We start from the raw sequence: 14,842 nt of genomic DNA, 5'->3' as shown, positions 1-14,842 counted from the left end.
ATTTGCTGTCCCATCAAAAGGCACAAATTACCTTCTAGGTTTATGTGGTATGTCAATCAACATTGTATCACTAACATTTGCACTGTTTAAAATAATGCACAGAAATAGCCTTGTTGGTAAAGATTGCAAACACTGTGCGCGAACACAGGGTGGCTTATTGAAACATGGTTTCAGCATAACATGCATTTTGGTAGGCAGCTGATATTCTGCATTTCCTTCTTTATAAAAATTGGAGCACCTTCATGTACCTTGCTAACATCATGTTCGAGCTTGGGTTACCCATCCCAGGGCCTGATGGACTCCACTTGATCGTATAAATCTCTTTGCTATGTGCTTGAAGATCATGTACACACGTGTCTTGCTTCATACTCCATATCTGGGAAAAGAGCAAAAACAAACAAGCAAGTCCATTAAATTTTCCAATGTATACATCGGTCAATAGCCTTTTCTCAGAGTCCACCACTCATCCCATGGGTCTGACGCCTTTGGCTCTCCAAATGTTTTTTATCATCTCCCATCAGCCCTAGACAGCCTAGTTAATGGTGAACGATCATGGCATTGTGAGAGCCGCAGGTTGCATACTGCCAATTTTATACAACTTCAAAGCTTTGCTTTTTGGGGTGTAAAATGTATGTATTTGAAATCCTTTGACATGAAAGTCTAGCATGGACAACTATTGTGGCCCCCTTCATTTGGAACATTTTAGGGGTTGGAGCATAGTCTAGCTTAATTAGTGCCACCACCTTATAACCAAAACAATGCTACACAGAAGAGAGAAAAGGAGAAGCAGAATATTTGTTTGATAAGGCAAATGGCAGTGCTATTGCCTTGTATTGGATGGTTCACAGATTGTTATTTTGTGGGTCATGGGTGAGAAACCAGAAGGTGTCGCACCCAGTAGTCACCTTGGATCTGTCTTCCAGGTGGCAAAGATACAGCCATCAGTTTTCCATCCAATTCTTTGGGATGGACCAGTGCGGGGGGATCACCTGGGTGAGGGGTCTTCAGGAAGTGGGAGTGGGCCCCGGATGCAGAGACACAGTTTCCCCTTCCTCCGACACCTTTATCCATTCCTACCAAGAAGGATATTTAGGAACTCTGACACCCCCCCACTCTCTTTACAACACAAACATGTTTTAACGGACAGCTCGCTATGAGAGAAAACAGACTAAAACCTGAGCCGTATACCAGACGTGTCCCAATACAATGATCAGGCACGGTCAGGCAATTACTGACCATCACACACCTGACTTCCATTAAGCTTCCCCACATGGATAAAAGGCAGAGCACGAAAGCACACACTGAACAAGGCAAAGCACATGAGGAAACCGTAGTTCCAAGATGGCATTTAACAAGAGGAGAAAGATGGCGAAACAGAAGAGAATAGTATGGAAGGAAGTTCCCTTGACCTTTTTCGACAAGGAACCGTTGCTTTCATGAGTCCTCGAGATTAGAAAGCGTAAGACCAGGAAAACAGGCTGAAGAATCCTGCATTGTGTTTCGGTGATATTACATCAGGCACTTTGAATGGCAAAAAAACTTTGGCACAGAAGGCCGTGACATTGAAGTTTTGAACTGCACCCTCGTGCTAAATAAACCAGAGACACTGCTAAACTCTAGTGTGCTGCCTTGTCCCTTGCTGTAAACATGGGGAAGGGGAGCCAGCGGCTTAAATATCCCGATATAATTTCTTCAACACTTATTTGGCTCAACGTACTCTTACGTCCCATCCCCTTTCCTCCATACTGCATGGGCGTCCCTTCCAAGGGACAGGAGACAACCTTTGTCACCATAAAAAAACCTTCCCCTTTAAATTTAGAGGCGCGTGGGGGTGCAGCCCTGGGAGCATGCGCTGCCCTGACTCCGCCCCCCGGCACCACACATCAGTCACCCCCCCCCCCCATCGACAGGAGAATGGGCCGAATTCACCAGTGCTCCTAGGTTTGGCTTTGGCCATGTAATTCCACGGAGATACTTCTGTCTTATCATACAGGTACTCGGTCCTCAGGTGTCACGCTCCTCTCCGGCGCATGTCGACTTCCACAGGGTTCAGCAGGTGTCCATCCTGCGACGGCTCTTCCCAACCTCACACCCCCACGCCCTCACGCCCTCTGCCTATATTGCCTTGGCCCAGATCACAGTTGACAAGCTTGTACAGCGTGCAACGCCCTGTCATCGAGGACTCTGAAGAACAGACTAGCCAGGTGTCGCCTCCAAAGGACCTCAAGGATTTCATCAAACATTGATCCAGGCCCAAGGTAGGGCCTCTAATTCTCCATCGCACCCTACAAGGAAGACTCCTTTCCAAGGACTCGCCCGCATGGGAGGGGCCACTCAGGTTCTTGTACAGACACGTGCACCAAGGCTGCTCCAGCTACCAGCCTCCGGGCCGAGGGATCCTCAGATCCTCCCGATGAGTGTTGAGGGACCGGAAGGTTCTTGTACCGGGTCTTCACCCTAGGGGCTACGCCCTTGTACCAGCATCATGTCCGAGAGGCCATGCCCTAATACTGGCAATACGTCAGAGGGGGCACTTAAACGCAACTCTACCGGCTCCTTGGCCGAGGGTGTCACATCTACTGGGTCTAGACCCGAGGAGCAGGGTAGGCCTTGCGATCGACACTCAACAGTCCTCGAGGAGGCTGGGCCCAGTGAGCCTAGCAACAAGATGCAGCCATGTGGCAGGCAGCTCGACAAAATGGCTGCCGTGCCAGTCATCAACACCCGTCAGACCTATTTCCAGGAATTTAGGCGAGGAACGAGTGTCAGGGGGGGGGGGGGGGGGGGGGACTGGCCTCAACCAGGTACATGGCCTACAGCCTATCCCTCATTTGTGCAGGGCAGGTTCCCACTGCGTCCGTATGGACAGGGCATGTAGCAGCTCCAGCAGCCTCCCGCTACCCCGTCTTTATCCCCTACCACCCCTCCAGCCTGTGAGGACAAGTTCTTTGAGAGGTTCCTCGGGCTCATGAAGTCCCATCGGATGGGGGTTATCCTCTGCGATGCCATCAGGGACGTGCTCCCTCCATTCCTTCTGGCACCCCAGGCTCCTCTGCTGGTGGCCCTCGCGCACCCTTTGCCTCCGTGGCCCCAGCCGATTCCTCAGGTGGTTCTGTACCAGCCTCCTCCAAAGCCTCTGGCTCCGGTACCACAGCCCTCGGCTCCCGCTACTCCTCCACCAACGCAGGATCCTCCTAAATCCACAGGATACGGACGAGGATTACCCCCCCCAGACACGCCCTCGTCAGCCAAGGCCTTCCAGGAACGTCTTGCAGGGCTGGCGGAGTACCTGGCCCTACCTCAACCAGAGGTCGAGCAACCAGCAGAGGGGGTCCTCGCTGAAGTCCTTACACAACGACCTTCTTCCAAAATGGGAATTGCACTGCAGACCGATGTAGTCTCCCTGGCCAAATAGGGTTGGCTTAAGCCCCACTCTGCCCAGCCGGTCAATGAATGCCTGGATGCCAAGTACAGGCAAATGAAGGGGCATACACTCTTGCTATCGGCCCATCCACAGCCCCACTCCTCTGTGATTGTTGCAGCATCACTATACTCCAAGCCTCAGTCGTCCTCAGCTGCCTCCTCTGCGGTGCTGCTAGGCAAGATGATGATCTTGGAGGCGTATAGGAAGAAACTGTATTCCAACGCGTCCTTGCATCTTAATCAGGCCAACACTGATGCCAAGCTGGCGGCAACTAACCGGTATAGGACGATTTTACCGTAAAAAAATGGTTGCAATGACCAAAAGTTCTAAAAATGCTACCACCAAAGTTTCGAACACCAAAGGTTTGAACCTTTCGTGGTATCATTGAAGGAAAAAAAAACAAACGGGGGCTGCAGGGGGGTCCCCAGCATCGCCTGCTCACTATACTTTATGGTATAGTAAGCGGGCGCTGCGGGGGACAGCCCGCCACCTTCCATAAAATAAAAAATAAGAAAACAAAAAGGACCCTGCGTCGCCGGTTCCTGATCACGGAAGTGAAAGGGAACTGGTGCTGCACGAACCCAGCGTGAAGATGAAGGTAAGTAAGTGGGGTTTATTGGGGGTGGGGGTGTGCCGAGGGTGTGGGTGGAGGGGGTGTTATGGGTGTGTTGTGGGTGTGAGTATGTATGTGTTTTTGCATGAGAAAGGTGCAAACTTTTGGTAGTTTGCACCTTTCTCATGCAAACGTTTTGCCCGCAGTAGTTTCAGCCGCGGGCAAATCACTTGGATTCCACTAACCAAAGGTTATGGTGGAAAATTGCAGACTTCCTCCCGGAACTCCCTCAGCAGAGCCAATCACCTTTCAAGGTGGGACTGGCCGAGGCCAAGCTGGTGGCGCAGGATCTCATTGAGTCCACCGTGGCCCACATCGACACCTCTGGCCGTGCCATCTGTCTCGCCACGGACATGATGAGGACAGCTAGGCTCCGCGCAAGGAAATTCAACCCGGATGTCTAGGAACACACATTAGACCTGCCGTTCTTGGGGGGAATCTATTACACTCCACCACGGACGAGGAGCTGGACAAAAAGAAAAACAGCTCACAAACGGCCAAGTCTTTATCCTGACGAAGACCACGCCCAAATCGTACACCCAGTCGCAGCAGCTCTCCGACAAGGGGCGTACGTATGGAGGGTTCTGCGGCTTACAAGAACAGAGGTCCAGGAAGCCGGACTGCTCACCGACTCAAAAACGGCGCAAGCAACAAAAAAAAAAGGGGGGGGCGGGGGAGTGGGTTTTTCCCAGTCCCCATCCTCCACATCAGCCTCCGAGGGAAAGAAGGCATGACACGCCTCTCTGGGCCCACGTATCTCCAGTGGGGGGCAGGCTTCCTCTCCAGGCACATTTCTGGCACCAGAATTTTGAGGACCCCTGGAACCCCTCTGTAGTATCTATGGGGTACCGCCTACCAATCCCAGCCACTCCACTCCACTCCACTCCACTCCACTCCACTCCACTCCACTCCACTCCACTCCACTCCATGTCCGCTCGCTCGTAGACAGCCAGAAAGTGGAGGATGTCCCAGCCACCCAGCAAGGCTTAGGCTTTTACTCCAGTATTTTCACCATTCAGAAAAAGAACCAGGCAGGCCCAAGAGTTGTCCTGGACCTTTCCAACCTCAACCTCTCCTTACCTCTACAAAAATGCAAGATTGTTACGCCAGCTCTTATAGCAGAGCCACTGTGCAAGGGAGACTGGATGTGCTCCCTGGATCTGAAGGATGCGTACCTGCAAATCCCGATTTCCAATACAAGGTCCTTCCTTTTGGCCTGAACTCAGCTCCCAGGGTCTTTACCAGACTCATGAATACTGTGGCTGCCCTCCTCAGAGCTCAGGGCCTCCACATCTACCCATTGCTCGATGCCTGGCTCGTCAGGGATGCATCTCCGGAAGCGGTTCATCACTCTTCCCATGCTCTTATGAACACACTGCATGATCTGGGCTTTTCACTCAATTTCAAGAAGTCACAGCTGCAGCCCACGCAGAATCTAACATTCTTGGGGCTCATCTGGGACACATACTCCTAGAAGGTGTTTGTCGGAGGAGACAAAATCACAGCCATCACTTCGCGGCATCATGGAACCAGGAGCAGGGCTCTCAATCCAAGATGATCTATGTTCCTCCATCTCTCCACCCGGACCTCACATGGTGGTCCAGGGACTGCAACCTACGGACGGGCAAGCCCTTCCGGCCTCCCACCCCGCAGGTCAACCACACCAGGGACTCCTCCCTCAAGGGCTGGGGAGTCCACGGCATCTGGACTCGACAGGATCAGGGTCACCACATCAATTGGTTGGAGCTGAATGCCATCTGGCTAGCGCTCAGAGCATTCCTTCCACTTCTCAGGGGCAAGGATGTCCTCATCCAGACAGACAACTCGACCAGCATGTACTATTTCAACAAGCAGGGAGGCACCAGATCCCCTCCACAGTACAGACTAGCAATCAGCATGTAGGAGTGGGCCCTGGAAAACAACATCTACCTCACGGCAGTCCACCACCTTCCAGGGGAATCCAACCTGCAGGCGGACAGGCTCAGCAGGTTGGGAGCCGACAATTACGAGTGGCAGCTAAACAACCTCGTTATTAATGCGATCTTCAGCATATGGGGCCTCCCCCAGGTGGATCGCACTTCCACCTGGCACAACAGGAAGTGCCCTCAGTTCACCTCCTGGCAGGGACAGGGTTCCAGCTCCCTGGGCGACGCATTTCGTATTCAGTGGAACGGCATGACAGCATATGCATTCCCACCCACTCCGCTGAATCATGGAGTCTCGCCAGCTCAGCATCATTTTAATAGCTCCATGGTGGTCGGCCAAGCCATGGTTCTTGGAGCTGCTCAGCCTCTCGTTGATGCTACCTATTCACCTTCCGATGGGCCGAGCACACCTTCTGGTGCAGCAGGGGGAGCGGGGTCACCCACCTGCACCACAGAAACTAACCCTCACAGCGTGGTTCCTGAGCAGGTAACGCTGGGGGACCTCAACCTCTGCCAGGCCAATCTGAAGATCATACAGGGCGCCAGGAGCAAGGCTACCAGGGCCAAGTATAAAAGTAATTGGACCAGGTTCTGCCACTGGGCAGACTCCAAGGAAATGAACCCTGTGGCATGTACTCTGGACGACGTACCTCGCTCACTCAGGCATGCAGGTGGAAACCTGCTGCACTTACCTCACAGCCATCAGGGCTTACAGGAACTCAGAGAAGGGGGTCTTCTCCTCCAATCCGATTGTCAAGAAACATTTGACAGGGCTCACAAGGCTCTACCCGCCCATCAAGAGGCCACATCCTGTGTGGGACCTGAACATAGTCTTGTGCGTCCTGGCGCACAAACAGTTTGAGCCAATGGCGGCCGCTGACATCAGGCTGGTCACCATCAAGATGGCCTTACTGGTAGGCCTCACCTCAGTGCTAAGAGTCAGCGAGATCCAGGCGCTGGTCGCCTCAGAACCATATACTACCTTTCACAGGGGCAAAATAGTCCTGCGGATGCACCCAGAATTTCTGCCTAAGGTGTCATCTGCTTTCCATTTGAACAAGGAAATATTTCTTCCTATGTTTTTTGCTGATCCTAAGGACGAGGTACAGAGAGTTCTGCACTGCTTGGATGTCAGGCATGCCCTGAAATTCTACCTTGACAGGACCAAGGGCTTCCCCAAGTCAGATGCCCTGTTTGTCCCTTTCAGAGGTGCAAGACCAGGCTATCAGGCCTCCATATCACGCTGGATGGTCTCAGCCATCAAAGAAGCATACAAGGGGCAGCACAAGCCGCTTCCAGCGAACATGCACGCCCACGCAGTCAGGGCCAAGGCAACGGCCATCACATTCCAGTGCCATGTCCCTTGGCAGGTCATAAGCAGGGAGCCACTTGGGCCACTCCCTCGGCTTTCTGCAAGCATTACTGTTTGGATGCCGGCTCTAGATCTGATGCGTCTTTCGGACAGGCGGTTCTCAGGAACCTATTTGTTTAAGGAGGTTCTCCTCTCTACCCTGGTGCAACATTCAGTTGTAATAGCCCATGCAGTACAGTGGAAAGGGGACGAGACCCAAGAGCAATTACTAACGTATTCTTAGTCCATAGTCCCCTTTCCTCCATACGTCCCACTATCCTCCACCCCCTTAATAATACCGGTGTCATTAGGCAAGGTTAAATCTATTGTTGATGCGTCAATGGGGACTGGTGTGGCGCCGGAACGCGGAGTCGGGGCAGTGCATGCTCCCAGGGCCGCACCCCACGCACCTTTAAATTTAAAGGGGAAGAAGGTTTTTTCTCATGAAAAAGGCTCCGTCTCCCGTCCCTTGGAAGGGACGCCCATGCAGTATGGAGTAAAGGGGGCTATGGACTAAGAGTACGATAGCCACTACGGTGAGTAACTTATATTTTGTTTCCCACACTATTTGTATTTAGAGGTAAGAATTGACAATAGGTTTATTAGTATAGGCCCTTTTATTTTGACAAGACACCACTAGGTTATTATTTTATGGTCATAGCTTGCTCCGATCTTTAGATTTAGATAGGTATTTTTCAAACCCAATTTAAGTTCAATAAATACCCTTGAACTGTGATAATTTGTGTCTGTCTTACTGTTTGATACCATGCCTTCCTTACACGTGCCACTCACAATGCTTTCTTCAGGAAGCATGTCTAGCACAAACGCGAGGTAATAAAGGAAAACTGCAAATTCTGGTAATTTGTGACGTTAGAGTCACAGTCCTCATCCCTCTTTCTTGACCTAGATCCTCTTCCCTCTTGCTTGACCCAGGCCCCAGTCCCACTTCCTCGTCCCAGGTCCTAATCCACTTATCCTAGTCGGGTAACAGCACATCAATCTCAGTTGGCCAAATGACACCACAAACACTTGTTTGATTTCCCATGCCTTGTCGAGGTATCATATGACTGCTCTTTCAAACTCTAATTATTGCACATTTCTTTCCGCTTGCGGGTTAATTGGAAGCACAATGGTGCAGTCATATGAAATATTTAAAATCGGCTAAGGAGAGAATCTCAGATGAGCCCTAAATACTAACTTCCTTTAAGGATAAACAGATGAGATTCATACACTGATCAAGACCGAAACTCAAATATTCTGTGACCGAGTTATCTAGCTATTCAAAATGCAATCTTTAGTAACTACTGTAAAACACATTTGCACATTAGTAAAAATGCATAAAGTGTGAACCTGTGTAGAATCACATTCAGGTACCAACTCCTAGGCGCTCTTGTAATAGGTGGGTAAACTATCTCCTTGCTTTAAAAGGACATTTCCACAAGAAAACTCTGGGGTGAGAAGTGGTATATACAGCTACAGGAGCTATGTGCACTTAAGAGACTGCTATCTGAAATGTATAATCTATGAGGCAAATATTACTTAACCCAGTAGTCATCTTTCTGTGGCTTGTATCTGAGAAGACTCAAATGTTATGCATAAACCACCATCTAGTGGTTGGCTCAAAGTATTACATAGGTTTTCAAATTAGAACACTGTCGACAGGGTGTTCTTGTCACCCTACCTTTATCCTACATGTACATGGACCCACTATGCTTCATTTACATCTGTCCTCACTTCTAGAGAATTCAAAGAGACCATTTGTGATGCTACAGCGAAAAAAAAAACACTGCTTCCATTTATCGTTAAAAAAACCAAAAAACAGAAACTTGTATTTGGTGTTCTTGGCTCCTCCAAACAGATCTGTACAACTTTCAAAGTTGTAAATGCCAACATTCTAGAACAGGAGCCAGACTGCCAATTTTATAGACTGGGGATTGAGATGAGTAGGCTTCCCTCAATAGCTTGCGAGTAAGGTTTGCTGTGGATGCAATTTCATATGCGATACCATTAACATATGTAGTAAATAAGGATACATATTCCCTGCCCTAAATGAGAATTAATGAATTGTCAAAACCTCATTTTCTGAAAAAGCCTCTGAGGTATTGGTGTTGGGGAGGCGGAAACATAAGGAAATATCTTGTAATTTATCATTGCAGTTGGAATTATTTGCTGGGTACCTAGTGTAAGGGTGCAGAAGGGGGAGACTGACGCATAGGTGGCATGTTTTATTTATTGGGCATTTATAACGCGCCTATAGAGCAAATGGTGTTTCAAGGCACAACAATAGGGGGGCGGGGGGCAAATGGGCACTGGGACGAAGACAAAATTAAAAATGATCCTACTAGGCTTCTGTCATTCGGATTGTGCAAGTGCAGTAACAAAGTGTGGGGGAGGGAGAGGGAAGGGGTGGGAATTGCCAGTCAGAGAGGAAAGCGCCAATGTTAAGGAGGGAAAAGAAGTGCAGGTTGGAGTGGCAAGCACAAAATTGCAGGGGGTTGGGGGGGCGAGGGGAAAATGGCCCATGGGTTAGGTGAGTGCTAAGAGGAAGCAGTGGGCAGGTGGACAGTGCCAGGGGAATGCAGTGAGTGACGGGGTAAGACGATCCACATGCTAAGTGCTAGGAACAGGGCTGGATGGTCTCAAAGGGGTGCTGGTCCAGCCAGGCTAGATCGGGGGGAGAGAGCCCAGTAGTGCAAGTGCAGGATCAGGGGTTTGGGGAGCAGGGGAGACCAAGTGCAGGGGTAGAGTGGTTGAGGAGGGCTTGGTGCCCTATAAGAATCAGAAGGAACCAGGCAGCCATTCAAAATGAGGCAGCGGGGGACATTAGCAGGGGAGAGGGAAGAAGAAAGTGAAACGAAGGGTCTTGAGAAGCTTCCAGAACTTAAGTAGATCCGGCTCAAGTCCGACAGGAGCAGGGAGGCCATTTCAGAGGGAGGCCCCTGTGGAAGAGAGATCTACCCCCTTCCCACACTCTGCTTGGAAAAACGTCGGATCTGCAGAGAGTTGGAGCTAGAAGGCAGAAACAGAAAGGCTCTAGCAGGGAGGTATTTAGGGAGAGAGTTGATGTTACTGGGTCCCAGGCCACAGAAAGCTTTGTGGATGATGCAGAGGGTCCTTGAACTTGATCCTCACGGCAGCCAGAGGAGAGATTTTAGGGCTGAAGAGCTGCAGTCCCTGGGTTTGAGGCCAAGGATAAGTCTTGCAGTCCTAGTCTGGATTAGTTGAAGAGGGCAAATGGAGGCTTTAGGCAGATTGAGGAAGAGTCTGTTGCAGTAGTCCAGCCTAGAGAGGGCCAGAGCTCTCAAGACATTGAGTTTCTCGGGGAAGGTGAGGAAAGGGAGAATGCCTCCAAGGAGGTGTAGCTGGAGTTGGCCTTCTTGCCAAGGTCTGCGATGTGTGTAGAGAATGAGAGAATAGGAGAGAGGACTCGAAGATGACAGCAAGGTGTTTTGCCTCACAGGAGGGTGAGGGAATGGGGCCCATGTAGGGTGGCCGGAGAGTAGGAGGGAAGGAGGAAAGCTGGGATCCCAATAAGAAGGATCTCAGTCTCACTGGCATTAAGGCAGAGATCGTTAGCAGCACACCATGCTTGAATAGCAGTAGACAGTCGGAATGAGAGGAAGATGAGGAGCCAGTGGAGGGAAGCTTGAAGGAGAGCTGTGTGTTGTCTGCATAACACTGGAAGTGAGGAGACAAGGCGGAGATCAAATGGGCTAGAGTGGCAATGAAGATGTTAAAGATCCCCAGCGAGAGGATAGATACCTGAAGGACACCGCAGAGAGAGAGTGCTGGAGGAGAGAAAAGGGCCCAGTTGAACCTCGGATGGTCGGTCAGAGAGGAAGGAGGTCTACTACTACAGTGCCAGTCCATAGTGATTGCTGTAGACTTATTTGGTATAAAAATTAAGATAAACCCTATCTTTTCCTATATCAATGAGATGTTTCCCTGCCTCAAATAAGGTGCCAATGGGTCGGTCAGGAGGTCTTAGTAACTTAAAGAGCCCTCAGTCATGTGTCAGAAATATCCCCATCTCTGCCTCTTACACTTATAACTAAACTAATAAGCAGCACCAAAGTTCTTGGTCCAGGAGAATGACTCCCTGCTCCTGCATGGCACAGCTCTGGATGCAAGTTCCTTCCCTTGGTTTTAGTACTTCAGAAACAAACAAAAAATATTGCAGATCCTCCAACACTCTGCATCAGAAAGTTCACTATTTTGTCATCCCAGCGGGAATTACTCCCTTCCCCTGGACCACTAGTTTGATCCTCCTTGCAACCTCAACTACCAGGAGAAAGACTACCTTCTCATGGCTTTCTTTGGCTTTGCTCTCACAGTTCACAACACCAGGGGGAATGTCTCCTTTCCCCTGTCCCCTTTGTATACTTAGTTTCACAGTCCAGTTCTCGGCGGGTTTGTTCTGGCAGACCTAGTTCACTCCCCTTCCAGGTACTGCCCCAAGCAAGATATTGTATACACGTCTTCCCTTGTGAGAGTCTCAGACATGTATCTCCTTATTACATGGATTTGGCAGACCTGGGTTGCTTCCCTTCCAGCTGCGGCCATCAAGAAGATGGCTTGCGTTAGGTTTTGGTGCTCAACGCCCTCCCTAGTGGTCAGTGTCTCTGCTTGACCTCCAGCACAAGGGAGACTCCCTCAAACTCTCTAGGTTTGCATGCAGGTCCCAGACCCTTCTATGGTGGCCAGTGGTATTTCCGTTCCCAGTGCAACAAGGGATTCTATCCCCGAGGTTATGCTTGGCTCACCACTCTCGAATTGGTTCTTCCTGCCAGCCTCTCTGGTTCCATCGGGATCCAACTGGCTGCTTTCTCCAGTGTCTCCTCTAAACCAGCTGCTTTGGCGTCAGTGTCTTTCTCTCTCACTCCACTCTCACGTACGGTACCCAGTGGTCCACCTCAAAACAAGTAGGGGGGCTGCAAATCCTTTGGCGCTCCTGGTAGGAGGTAGGAGTCGGTTTCCTGCTGGCTATTCTGCTGCGTCAGCAACGTCTCGCCTTTCTGCTCCCTTGAAACGGTTTGTAACTTCCCGGGTAGCTGATGCAGACTCCTCATGCAGTAGAAGGCGCCAAGTTCTCCTCCAGTTTCCTTATTATAGGGCTTGTCCAACCCTTACATAACATCAGTCGTGGTTGTTAGTTGCTCTGTGGTAATGGTTATGGCTCTCTTGAGCCACCTTGTCTCAGTACCTTTAGTTTTGTGAGCTTTTCAGGCACTGCAGCAATACCTGGATCTACTATTAGTAGATGCTGAATCTTCAGGTTGGCAGAGGTACGTGGAAGTATTGGGTAAGGTACTGGGAACTAAATAGTAGAGGTTTGTAAGGTGTTGGGTGAGGGTTGTACCGCGTTCTCCCTAGATGTTTGTCCTTGTCCCTGGGAAGGGGGATGGGGGGGAGGAGTAAAGTCTCACACACAGTGATCACACATGAATAAAACGTAGACCATTTTCTCCTGCCACAGTCCACGTGGACAGGGATAGCCACTGTTAGTAATGGCGTTGGTGCTTCAATTAAAAATCTCTTGGAAGGGTCCAGAACTATCTTACAGCCCCTACTGGCAGACTTGTAGTTTGCTGGTCTGGAAAAGGTGCCGGTAACCGTTATCAGCACTTATTTCTAGGCCAGCAAACTTCTAATGAGGGCCATTTACTCCTAAAGATGGACTTTATAAACCGAATCTCCCACTGCTGCCCATATTTTAGCCCGCAGAAGAACAGATCTTGCAGCTGCCTTCTTGCTGACTTGCTTCAGATCCAATTGCTCCAACGTGAAATGTTACTCTGAGCTGTGGGCCAGACAACTCGTACTCGCGCATCCCTTGCAGATATGCTTCCCATTCCAATACATGCATCTTTAGTTAGGATCACCGTATTAAAGTATTGTGCATTCCTCCATGGTAGAGATGTGACCACCTTTGGATTTACCACCCCTAACACCCTTGCAGTCCCCTACTACCAGTGACCATTAGAAATTAAGCCACTCTTGTATCAGTCTCGAGTGTATTCTCTCATTGACAATGTCACCCCCATCCACGTCATCAACGTTATCAGAGCTGGGCCTTCTGGCAAATGGTAACGGTACCAAGACAGGCTTGAATCCTCCTTTTCAAAAGATCAACCCATGCCCACTTTGTGTCAAACTGTGCTCCAAGGCACTTCTGGTACAAAGCCTTACAGTTTAGGGGACATCTCACGGACAATGATTTGCTCAATGTTCCTTTATCTTCCATTCACTCATTTATGGAGTAACATGTGCTGCATTGTGCGTAGATACAATGCCACTACAGATCAATCATGTGTGAGAATTTGTAAGGCAAATTTGATCCAGGAGGTGAGAACCTTTAATGCATAATGTATTGCACCGACCTGAAAACATTTGTGTGTGTGTCCATAGATGGTGGTCCTGTAGTGATCAATCTCCGTCAAAATGACTACTCTCTGAAGGGTAATCTTAATTCCTCTGTTTAAAAGTACTATGATCAGAAAGTGCCAGAGTGACATTTTTGGGAAAATGGGGAAGGGAAAGAATTAATTAACTATATTTGTGTAAAGGAACTTCTTGAATCCCCCCTCATTTCATGGATATGTGTGTTCCTCTTAAAGAGGAGTGAAAAGTGGTCCTTTTGACTCCTGTTTAAGGACCTCAGTATTAGGATAAATCATATTCAGTAAAAAATAAAAATAAATAAAAAGTGAACGGTTTCCCATTGGAAAGAACGATCTACTGCTCACGTGACTTCTGACCACAAAAAGTCCATCTTTGAAAGGTCTTTCCGCCTTCAAGAGGGGGTTCAACTAGGCCGAAAGAAACAGCTCATCACAAAAGCACCAAAGGCACTCATTCCATCTGCTTGACGCGGCCTGCAGAGGCGGCCTAGCTCCCGCAACGGCTCCTGCTGCTAATCTGAGCGAGTCATCCTCCATCCAGTCCACTCCCCTTAGCCACCTGCACCAACATCAAGCGACGGTCAGGGTGGCCGGGACAGGACTATCTCCCAGCCTGTCCTGCTCTGTAGCCACAGTTGGGTGGTCCCACCTCCCCCTCCCTCCATTGGATGCTCCTCACCACTTCCAGTACTTGACTCTTTGTTTTGGGGCAAATCAGCCCCGGGCGACACAGCAAGGGGAATACAGCTAAAGGCCAACGGGCAGGGGAGAACTGCCAAGGACCAACCGCTAGCCTTTCCTTTGAGTTACTGCTTTGCTGTGTCCTGCTACTGGCTTGCGAGTACCAATTACATCTTTGCTCAGCCCCGCCCTCAACATGCACTGCTCTTCCTTCTCTTCTACTTTCTTTCTCCTCCAAACTATCTCCACTCAATCCCTATCATCTATTTTCCTCGACCCCGGCCCATTTCCCACACACCTACTCTTCATTCACAAAACCTCCAAGCTCAACTTTCATCATACTTCCTCTTCTCGCATCTACCCCCAGCACCTCTACTTTACAGACTCCTCAGTATGCTTTGTAAGGAAGGCATGGTTATCAAAGCAAGATAGACCAGTGATCACAGT

General features: G+C 49.8%; 1 protein-coding gene across 3 annotated transcripts in view; it reads right to left on the bottom strand.

Moving 5' to 3' along the window:
- Window positions 1–14,842, bottom strand: part of TBL1X (transducin beta like 1 X-linked) — a 943,441-nt gene that overhangs the window by 103,635 nt on the left and 824,964 nt on the right. For all 3 annotated transcript variants that reach the window (XM_069640382.1, XM_069640381.1, XM_069640380.1), the window contains exon 14: window positions 249–376. In XM_069640382.1, coding sequence (XP_069496483.1) covers window positions 249–376 — 128 coding nt within the window. The remainder of the gene's footprint in view (window positions 1–248; window positions 377–14,842) is intronic.

This window comes from Ambystoma mexicanum, chromosome 7q, assembly GCF_040938575.1.
Source record: "Ambystoma mexicanum isolate Mex_15411 chromosome 7q, UKY_AmexF1_1, whole genome shotgun sequence".
NCBI lineage: Eukaryota > Metazoa > Chordata > Amphibia > Caudata > Ambystomatidae > Ambystoma > Ambystoma mexicanum.
Note: the sequence above shows the minus strand (reverse complement) of the source record. Positions and strands in the feature narration are given on the sequence as shown.